The 11,592-nt window shown below is 38.1% G+C and overlaps 1 protein-coding gene across 1 annotated transcript in view; it reads left to right on the forward strand.

The window, feature by feature from the left end:
* Positions 1-11,592, forward strand: part of CCDC7 (coiled-coil domain containing 7) — a 150,102-nt gene that overhangs the window by 26,268 nt on the left and 112,242 nt on the right. Inside the window, exons 7-8 of the mRNA XM_007447300.1 lie at positions 6,376-6,437; positions 7,717-7,773. Coding sequence (XP_007447362.1) covers positions 6,376-6,437; positions 7,717-7,773 — 119 coding nt within the window. The remainder of the gene's footprint in view (positions 1-6,375; positions 6,438-7,716; positions 7,774-11,592) is intronic.

The following is an 11,592-nucleotide window of genomic DNA, read 5'->3' on the forward strand; positions in this document are numbered from 1 at the left end:
CACTGTCAAAGAGTTTACTGCCTGTGCTTCTTCTAGCATTTTTATGGTTTCAGGGTTTATATTTAAGTCTTTAATCCATTTTGAGTTTATTTTTGTATATGGTATAAGAAAGAGGTCTAGTTTCATTCTTTTTCATGTAGCTGTCCAGTTTTTCCAACACCGTTTATTGAAGAGACTATCTCTTCCCCATTGTGTATTCTTGCATCCTTTGTTGTAGAAAATTGACCATATAAGCATGGGTTCATTTCTGGGCTTTCTATTCTGTTCCATTGATCTATGTGTCTCTTTTTATGCCAGTACCATACTGTTTTGATTACTATAGCTTTGTAGCATAGTTTGAAATCGCTGAGCGTGATACTGCTAGCTTTCTCAAGATTGCTTTGGCTCTTTGGGTTTTTTGTGTTTCCATACAAACTTTAGAATTATTTGTTCTGTGAAAAATGCCATTGGTACCTTGATAGGAATTGCAGTGAATCCATAGATTGCTTTAGATTATTATGGGCACATTAGCAACATTAATTCTTCCAATCTATGAGAATGGTACATCTTTCCATTTATTTGTGTCATCTTAAATTTCTTTCATCACTCTTAGTTTTCATAGTACAGGTCTTTCACCTCCTTAGTTAAATTTGTTCCTAGCTATTTCATTAGTTTTGATGCAATTGCAAGTGGGATTGTTTTCTTAAGTTCTCTTTCTGATAGAGCTTTATTAGTGCATAGAAATGCAACAGATATCTGTATATTAATTTTGTATTCTGCAACTTTACTGAATTTAATTATTAGTCCTAATACTTTCTTGGTGGAGTCTTTAGAGCTTTCTATGTATAGTATCATATCATCTGCAGTCAGTGACAGTTTTAAGTCTTCCTTTGCAGTTTGGATTCCTTTTATTTCTGATTGCTGTCTGATTCGTGTCTGATTCCTGTGGCTAGAATGTCCAATACTATGTTGAATAAAAGAGGCTAGATTAGGCATCCTTGTCTTGTTCCTGATCTCAAACTATTCCAAACTTGAAAAGGTCCTGACAGGAAATAAATGGAAGACTCTTTAGGTCTTCTTTAAAAAAAATGGGCTTTATTCTGATTATCATTGGGGAGGGTTTTAAGCAGAGCATAACATGATCTGACATATGTTTCAAAAGGACCATTCTGACTGCCGTGTTGAAAATAGACTATACAGGGTCAGGAGTAGAAATGGGGAGTCTAGTTGGGAGACTTTTGCAGTAATCCATGGAAGAGATGACGGTGGTTCAGATCAGGGTAGTGGTTGTGGTGGAGTTGGTGAGCTTTGAGATTCTGGACATACTTTTTTTTTTTTTTTTTTTTGTGACTGCCGTGTTGAAAATAGACTATACAGGGTCAGGAGTAGAAATGGGGAGTCTAGTTGGGAGACTTTTGCAGTAATCCATGGAAGAGATGACGGTGGTTCAGATCAGGGTAGTGGTTGTGGTGGAGTTGGTGAGCTTTGAGATTCTGGACATACTTTTTTTTTTTTTTTTGCGGTACGCCGGCCTCTCACTGTTGTGGCCTCTCCCGTTGCGGAACACAGGCTCTGGACGCACAGGCTCAGCGACCATGGCCCACGGGCCCAGCCGCTCTGCGGCATGCGGGATCCTCCCGGACCAGGGCACGAACCCATGTCCCCTGCATCGGCAAGAGGACTCTCAACCACTGCGCCACCAGGGAAGCCCCGAGATTCTGGACATACTTTGAAGGTGGAGTCGGTAAACTCTCCTGATGGACTGGATATTGCGTGTGAGAGGAAAAATAGCCAAGAATGAGTTCAAGACTTTTGGCTTGAGCAGCCAGAAGGATGGAATTGATACTACCTTCACTGGGGTAGGCTGTAGGTGAAGCAAGTTTTGAGGAGGCAGATTAGGGGTTCTGGTTTGAAGATATTGGAAATTCTGAGTTGTCAGAAATGTTGTTAGGCGTATTTGAGGGAGCCATTACATATATGTTTTGGTGTTCGGGAGAGAGATGTAAGTTGAAAATAGGAATTGGGATGCCGTTTACATATGAATGGAACTTAAGGGTAGATATATCATGAAGGGAGTGAGTGTAAATTGAGAAGAGAGGACCAGGAACTGATCCCTGGGGCCCTTCCAACATTAAGAAGTCTGGGACAAAAGGAGGGGCTAGCAAAGGGGAATGAGGAGTGACCTAGTGAGGCAGAAAGAAAACCAGTAAATGTGCTGTCCTGTAAGATAAATGAAGAAGGAAGACTATGCAAAGGGACTGTCAATGATGTCAGATGCTGTGGGTCAGTCAAGAAGATTAGGACTGAGAACTGACCAGTGGATTTAGAAAGGATGTTATTTGTTGACCTTGAGAAGAGCAGTTGTTATGAGAAATCTCTGGACAGAGGGCAGTTGGGGACAGTAACCATAGACAATGCTTTGGAGTGGTTTTGCTGCAAAAGGGGGAAAAAAATAGCATAGTAGCTAGAGGGAAGTGGGGACAAAATAAGGCTCTTATAAATTAGGAAAAATAACAGAATGTTTGTATGCTAATAGGAATGACCCATTACACTGGAAAAGATTTATGATATAAAGAGTCAAAGAGGAATTGCTGGGACAGTATCCTTGAATATGTGAGTGGAGATGGAATAGGGGCTTGGATAATTATGTATGAAACCAGGTAGGAAGGCAGAGTATCAGGGTGCAGATGCTGATATAGGGTAGATGTAGTGTAGAAGCCTGTGGAAGTTCTTTTGGTTGGTTTAGTCTTCTAAGGGAAGTGAAAGAAAGGTTATCAGGTGAGAGTGAGGATAGGTTAGGAGTTTTGAGAAGAGAGATGAGGATTTGTAATAGTCACTAAATGGAAGAGTGAATGGACAGGGACATATCTTTTGATTACCTGGTGATATTGAAGGCCTACTTGAAATCATGCATTTGGAGTAAGATGTCTCTTTAATACTGTTGTCTCTGTTCAACCAATTTAGTTACCCAGTTATTTCTAATATCCTGTCTCTTGTAATGAATCATTCATAAAATCACCCTTAGCCAGCCATGTAGAGTGCAAGAAACTATTTTACTCTGGTATCAGATATTTTAGGAAAATGTATAATTCTATTTTACTTAGTTTAACAGGAATCTTTAGTATAGCTTTATTTCCTTGGTTTGCTGTAATTTTTATGCATTGCTTTGGTGCCAGCCCTTCTTAGTCTATTCCCTTCTTTATTTGACAGTTCTACCCTGCTATTATTTCCAGTCCTTTTTTGTTTTTTTGCGGTACGCGGGCCTCTCACTGTTGCAGCCTCTCCCGTTGCGGAGCACAGGCTCCGGACGCGCAGGCTCAGCGGCCATGGCTCACGGGCCCAGCCGCTCCGCGGCATGTGGGATCTTCCCGGACCGGGGCACAAACCCCTGTCCCCTGCATGGGCAGGCGGACTCTCAACCACTGCACCACCAGGGAAGCCCTCCAGTCCTTTTTAAAGTTTCCTTTTTAAAGTTTTTTTGGTACTAGAAAAAAAATGGTGTGCATGTATATAATTTATATTCTTCAGGCATATACTGTCTTGTTCTTGGTGGTAATACCAAAAATATGAAGAACCAGGATAATGTGGGCACCAACTTATTAGAATAAATATTAGCAGTGAAGCAGGGTTCTGTATACCATTTGTTGTGCTAAAGATTACTCCTTTAGGTGCTGGATCCTGGGAAGGTCAAGGGGTGAGGGCAGTTGGCAGACACTTGATTGGCTATTTACCCATTTACCATGGGGCAGAGCTATTTACCGATTGGATCAGGAGAATTTCAGTGTTACTGTCATACCAATATATGAATATCTGTATGAGTATCAGACCTTTTCTCCCTTAGCAAGAAGTCAGCCTGAACAGAATTCATATTTTGAGATGTCTGACTTAGTAGATCTGAGTTATAATCTTTATAAACTTCATAATCTGCCCAATTCTTTCCAATTCATTCCGCTAAACTTCTTCAGTACTTTCTATCCCCTTTCATTGTTGTATCTTAAAAAACTATGTTTTAAACATGCTTTTGTTTACATTATTGGCAATCTGTCAGGCAGCCCCAAAGTGGTAGCACAGTGGCAGCTATGAGATTGGCTTGTCATACTTCCAAATATTAGGCTGGTATGGAGACAGTGGGCACAAATGGTGTTGAATTACTTATACAGACAGCAAGAGCAAGATCAGCATGGTGTCAGCTCCCTGTGTTCCTAGTTCCACAGGACGACACAGAGCAGCAGGGACCAGATGACAGGCCACACAAGCGATTTGTTGCTCTGCCATGAAGGAGCAAAATGTAAACTACATCCATGCAGCTTTATAGTTTTTTTTTTAATTATTTTTTATTGGAGTAGAGTTGATTTACAATGTTGTGTTAGTTTCTGCTGTATGCAGCTTTATAGTCTTAACAGAGGGCTTCAACTGGGCTGTAAAGAAGAGGGGTAGAAGGCTCTGTGCTCAACTGAAATTAGGGAGACAGATGAGAAGTGAGCTTGTGTTAGTCTTCCACAAGACAGGAATGGAAAACTGCCTCATGGAGACTTCACCAGGCTTATCTTCTCTTTCTCCAGCAGAAATTTCAGGGCATTCTACTAAGATTTGGGTCTGACTGCTGTCAAGCCTTTGTGGATCTGTGTAATGTTGATAGAGTGCCACGGTAGAGCTCTTCCCTTATAGCATTGATTCTCAAATGGGGGTTACTTTGTGCCCCAGAGGACACTTGCTTGTATGTAGACATTTTGGTTGTCACAACTAGGAGTGGGAGAATGCTACTGGCACTAGGTAGAGCTCAGAGATGCTGCACTGTAAAATGCACAGGACAGTCCCCCACAACAAAGAATTATCCAGTCTAAAATGTTGGTAGTGCCGGGGTTGAGTCCTACAGTGATCTCTTCCTTTGTTACTTCTTTCTTGTCCCCTATTGTTTGGCATCAAATAATATACCTAATAATTTTATTATGAATTAATAATTAGTTACCAATTTAACTTAATAAGCTATTAATTTAATCATTCACGTGTAAGTTTTCCTGTCAAGACTGTCATTTCTGGCTTCCCTGGTGGCTCAGTGGTTGAGAATCTGCCTGCTAATGCAGGGGACACGGGTTCGAGCCCTGGTCTGGGAAGATCCCACATGCCACAGAGCAACTGGGCCCATGAGCCACAACTACTGAGCCTGTGCATCTGGAGCCTGTGCTCCGCAACAAGAGAGGCCGCGATAGTGAGAGGCCCGCGCACTGCGATGAAGAGTGGCCCCCGCCTACCACAACTAGAGAAATCCCTCGCACAGAAACGAAGACCCACCACAGCCAAAAAATAAATAAACAAACAAATGTGGGGTTTAAAAAAAAAAAAGAAAAGAATTTAAAAAGACTGTCACTTCCTCAAGATCAGAACCAGTCATGCACGTCTACATATTTCCTATCACATGTAATAAACAGTAAATAAATGAGTAATTTTTATGAATACCTGAATTAAATCAACTCCAAGTCATTTGTTCCCCTATCCCTAACCATATCTAGTATAGTAACTTATCCAAGTAAAACTTTACATTTATAAACAACCTTTTTTTTTGCATTAAACATACACAAAACCCTTTTATTTTACAGTGTTAAAATAGAAAGTACCCATAATTAGTATGGGCTACTATTTCTTATGCAGTTACTTTATTGATCTCTCCATCTGTCAATGACTAGACTTAAAGGAATGAAGGCAGTGATACTTGAGTTGGCTTCAGTGGGAGCTGCATAATAGAGCCTTGGTTCAGAGGTTCAGATATATTAACCTGAGCTATCTGTTGTGAGGCGTGAAATTAATTTCAGGCCATATATTAATATTAATACCTGAAATTTAAATGTCTGATATGTGCTAGGTATTTTCCTAGTAACTTTATGTGTGTTCTTTGGTCCTTACAACTATAATACTTTATGAAATAAGTACTTTAATACCCCAGTTTTTATAGATGAAGAAACTGAGGCTCAGGTTAAGTGACTTACCGAAGGCCACATATTTAGTAAGTGGGTAATTTACAGCAGGTTTTGAGCCAAGCAATTTGACTCTAGAACTTGTGCTCTTAACAATTGATTACACCATTAATAATACATTGGTAAAAAGAAATCTCATGCTTCTACCAAATACAGTTTTATTATTTTTGTTTATGTTGTTGTTGGTATACCTAATTATGTTCATGGAATACACACAATTCATAGAATTACATAGTTTGACTTTTTTACTTGTTTTCTTGCTACTAGATAATTTGCCTTAATGTCTGTGAGTAAAGGTTAAAGAACATGTTATATTTTATTTTACAAACTGCATATGTCTAGAGCATATATTCTAGTTCTTAAGTGTAATTTAAATGCTTAATCTTTGATAATAAATATGTTTTATTTATTGAAATCTTAACAGGGATAGTGAAATTCCACCAGAAGAAGTGCAAACTTATGAAACTGTACAGCAGAAAATTGAAGGTGATAATATTTTATACAAGTCCAGCCTTTATAGGGTTTCCTAAATGCACCAATATTTTGAGACTTAAAATTTTAAAATTTATAGCCATAAAAATTATACAATGATAGGGCTTTCCTGGTGGCGCAGTGGTTGAGAGTCCGCCTGCCAATGCAGGGGATACAGGTTCGTGCCCCGGTCCGGGAGGATCCCACATGCCGCGGAGCCTGCACGTCTGGAGCCTGTGCTCCGCAGCGGGAGAGGCCACAACAGTGAGAGGCCCGCGTTCCGGGAAGAAAAAAAAAAAAAAAAAATTATACAATGATAAATTCAAAGATATTCAATAGGAGTTGATATTTTCAATAAAAGTTTTTATTATGTTCCAGATTCTGGGAGTGTATAAAATGAATAACACTTGGTTGTTACCCTCAAAATCCACAACATAGTAAGGATACAGCACATTATGTATCATTTTAATATAGTGTAATGCATGATAAAGGTATGTGTAATTTGCAGTGAGTCCATAGAAAGCCAGCTTGTTCAACCTGAGGGAGTCATTTAGGTTTTATGCAACCTTAAAGGATGAATAGGACTTTGTCAAGCGAAGATGGGAGATATTTGGTACTTTAAGAAGAAGGTATAGCATGAGAAACAGCATAAATAGGGAAATACCACTGTAATGGTTATAAAGTGTGAAGTAATAGGTAGGGGTAAGATAAGAAAGAGCCTAGGCAGAGGGATTAAATGCTTTAGGAATACTTTCTTTTTTCCCCTATATATAATAGGGAATCGTTGAAGATTTTTTCTAGGGAAGTGACATGTTGAATTTAGAGAGATTATTCTGGCCACATTGAGAAGCTAGATTTGGGGATTGGGAGTAGGAGATGGAAGTTACTGCTGTACCTTAAATGTGTGATAAGTGCCTATATTAGAGCACAAATAAAGAGAGTAAAAGGGGAAGATTTGAGAAATATTTACTGGATAAAATTGGCAAAACATGGTGATTGGATATGAAAGGAGGGGAGATTAGATGATGGTAACATTAACTAGGAGAATATAAGAGGAAAAACAAGTTTTGTTGAGAAAATGATGAGTTCGTATCACTCAGTTGTTACACACATTTTTTTAGATGTTACACTTTGTTGCCTGATTGGGAGGGTCTGCAGTTGTAGACAGCTCAGTTGTTTTTCTTAAAATTTTTGTTCTCTTGAATGAGTTATTAAAATAAAAACGATAAAATTTAAACTCAGTTAATAAATATAATTCATATTGAAACTCATGACAAATTCATTGTTATTTCAGAATTTATAAAAACACACTCAACTGAAGAAATTACAGGTGTTTCTGCGACTGAGCCACGTAAGTTTCCACTCATTAAGCATCTTTGTATTAATAACTTCTGTTGAGTGTATTAATTTCTATAATTTTCTATAGTTTAGAGTAATAATTATGAAGTTACAACATAAATTCCCTGGACTTTGGAGCCATACAGTTGGCGATCAAGCAAATATGAAATTCCTAGTTAGCTACTTGCTACCAAAAATAGACTCATTTTTAAAGAGTAACATGTTATTACTAGGAATGGAGAATTTTTTATTGTGATGAGAATATGCTACAAAATGCTACAAAATATGCTACAAAATGTTTCAGAGGTGGTAGGCCTTTGAGGTGGAGCAGTGATAAATTTAAGAGGTCATTTGCACGTCTTGTTACTATGAATTATAGGTTATCTCATATATACTGGTGGTTTGACTGCAGCTGAGTACCTATCAGTTCGTGAATATAAAGAGCTGCTAGAACTCAAACTTCTAGAATTCAAACTTCTGACTACTTGTCAACAGAAAGGAGAAACTGCCTTGCTTATGTCTTAATACTGGAGAGAATTTTGAAACAATCATGTAATGTTTGCTGTGGAATATATTTTTAGAAGTAGAAAATAAGATTTGGTTGAAAAAAGTTGATGGAAATCCTTCCCTCTTTCAAATTCAGCTTTAAACCCTAACGTTGCTATGTTTAAATGAAGGGTAGCTATACATTCTACATTACTCCCAAGACCTATAGAGGCTTCTGATCTGAGGCAGCCTTGCCTGACTAGGTGGGGTAGAAAGGTGTCTAGAGCTTTGGAGTAGATAGTAAAAGCCTCTCTCTGCATCAGGGGGAACCCTCTGCACATCTGTGCAGCTCTCTCTCCCTCAATCTGTGCAGCTGTCTTCCGTCTAATACTGTGCCCTGTGAATTCTAGCTGCTTTGGCCTCCCAGACTCTAAACTTTGTCTCTGAACTCATGGAAACCATTAAACTTTGTCTGGGTTTCCCTTCCTTATGCTGTGGCCTGGAAACTCCAGGCAGTAAGCTGGGGTCATCATAGACCATCCTTTGTTTTCCTTCTGTGAGGAATTACTGCATTGCACCTTCTGTTTTCCAGTGTCTGAATATTGCTGTTTTATATATTTTGTCCACTTTTTAATTGGTTTAAAGTGAAAAGGTAACTCTGGTCCCTGATGAGCCATCATGGACAAAAACAGAAGTCTCTGTGCCCACTTATAGGCCAGTGGAACACATTGTCCAATCACAAAACCAAGTTCTAAAATAATAAAATATAATAGTAGAAATTTTACTCGTATTTTTAAGGGAAGCAGAGGACAGGGTTACATTGTACAATGTGGAGAAAACCCTTTTGCAAATTCCTCAGTTTCTTTTCCCATGGCAGTTGTCTCAGTCCCTGGGCTCCACTGGTATATGTCTACCCTTTCTCAGTACTGCCTGTTCACTTGTATACTCTTTTTCTCTTAAAAGTACCCTTTTTCATCTTCTCCAGTGAAATTTTATTCTCTTCTTCCCTTCTCATTCCCTAAATTCTATTAGATTCCATAGCCTAATCAATAAGACAAAAGCTACCTTTGAATTTCATTCTGTTTTTTGTACTATCATTTAATCTTGATGTTGCTTCATTTCATAATTAATGAACTCTTGTTTTAGAGAAGTTTTAGGTTCATAGAAAAATTGAGCAGAACGTACAGAGTTTCCATATGCCCATTTTCCATCCCACTCCTCGCACAAAATTTCCTCTGTTAAATTTTGCATTAGCGTGGTACATTGGTTAAAACTGATAAGCCAGTATTTATACATTATTATTAACTAAAGTCCGTAGTTTACATTGGGTTCAATCTTTGTGTCATACAGTTCTATGGATTGTGACAAATGCATAATGTCATGTATTCACCATTACAGTATCATACAGAATAGTTTCACTGCCCTGAAAATCCCATATTCTACCTATTCATCTCTCCCTCCATCCACTGAATCCCTGGTAACCACTAATCTTTTTGTTGTCTCTAGAATATTGCCTTTTCGAGAATATCATATATTTGAGATTATGCAGTCTTTCTTTTACTTAGCAATACGCATTTAAGGTTTCTACATGTCTTTTTATGCTTTTATAGCTCATTTATTTTTATTTTTGAATAGTAATCTGTTGTATGGATGTACCATAGTTTATCTATTCATCTGTTGAAAGACATCTACGTTGCTTCGAAGTTTTTGCAATTATGAATAAAGCTACTATAAACAAAGGTGTTTCTACAGACAGAAGTTTTTCAGTTCATTTGGGTAGATACTAAGGAGTACAATTGCTCGATCATATAGTAAAAGTATGTTTAGTTTTGTAAGAAATTGCCAAGCTGTCTTGCACAGGGACTGTATCATTTTGCATTTTTACTAGAAACGAGCATGAGAATTTGTGGTGCTCTACATCTTTGTCAGCATTTGATGTCAGAATTTTGGATTTAAGATATTCTAAAAGGTGCATAGTGTTATATCATTTTTAAAATTAAATTAAATTTTATCTCATTGTTTTAATTTGTGCTTCCCTAATGATATATAATGTTGAGCATCCTCTCATATGTTTATTTGCCATCTGTATATCTTTGGTGAGGTATTTGTTCAGATCTTTTACCTATTTTTAAATGGGGGGATCATTTGCTTCCTTATTGTTGAGTTTTAAGAGTTTTTTGTATGTCTTTGACACAAGTTCTTCATCAGATATGTGTTTTGCAAAGATGTTTTTCTCAGTCTGTGGTTTATATTTTCATTTTCTTAACAGTGTCTTTTGCAGAGCAGAAGTTTTGAATTTTAATGAAGTTGAACTTTTCTTTCGTGGATTGTGCTTTTGTTGTTGTGCCTAAAAGTCATCTTCAAACCCAATGTAACCTGGACTGTTTCCTATGTTATTTTCTAGAAATTTCATAGTTTTGCCTCTTATATTTAAATCTATGATCCATTTTGAATTGAGTCTGTGTCTAAATTAATTTTTCTTGCATGTGAATGTACAGTTTTTCTAGCACTATTTGTTGAAAAGACTAACCTTTCTCCATTGAATTGCCTTTGTTTCTTTGCCAAAAATCAGTTGACTGCATTTGTGTGGGCCTATTTCTGGGATCTCTGTTATGTTCCATTGATCTGTTTTTCTGTTCTTTGCCAATACCATACTGTCTTGATTACTGTAACTTTTTTTTTTTTTAAGCTGTGGTTTTCTTTCTTTCTTTTTTTTTTTTTGGAAGATGTTGGGGGTAGGAGTTTATTAATTTTATTTATTTATTTTTGCTCTGTTGGGTCTTCGTTTCTGTGCGAGGGCTTTCTCTAGTTGTGGCAAGCGGGGGCCACTCTTCATTGCAGTGCATGGGTCTCTCACTATCACGGCCTCTCTTGTTGCGGAGCACAGGCTCCAGACACGCAGGCTCAGTAGTTGTGGCTCATGGGCCTAGTTGCTCTGCGGCATGTGGGATACTCCCAGACCAGGGCTCGAACCCGTGTCCCCTGCATTAGCAGGCAGATTCTCAACCACTGCGCCACCAGGGAAGCCCCGATTACTGTAACTTTATAGTAAGTTTTTGAAGTTGGATAGTGTCACTCCTCCAACTTTGTTCTTCAGTATTCTGTTCTTTGGATCTGTTGCCTTTTCATTTAAAGTTTAGAATCAATTTGTTGATACACACAAAATCACTTGCTGGGTTGTTGTTGTTGTTTTGTTTTTTTTTGTTTTTCCATGCTGTGTGGCATAGGGGATCTTAGTTCCCCAACCAGGGATCGAACCTGCACCCCCTGAGTGGAAGCCTGGAGTCTTAACCACTGGTATGTCAGGCAAGTCCACTCCTTTTTTTTTTTTTTTTTTTTTTTTTTT

Source organism: Lipotes vexillifer, unplaced genomic scaffold (genome assembly GCF_000442215.2).
Source record: "Lipotes vexillifer unplaced genomic scaffold, Lipotes_vexillifer_v1.1 scaffold297, whole genome shotgun sequence".
In the NCBI taxonomy this organism is placed as follows: domain Eukaryota; kingdom Metazoa; phylum Chordata; class Mammalia; order Artiodactyla; family Lipotidae; genus Lipotes; species Lipotes vexillifer.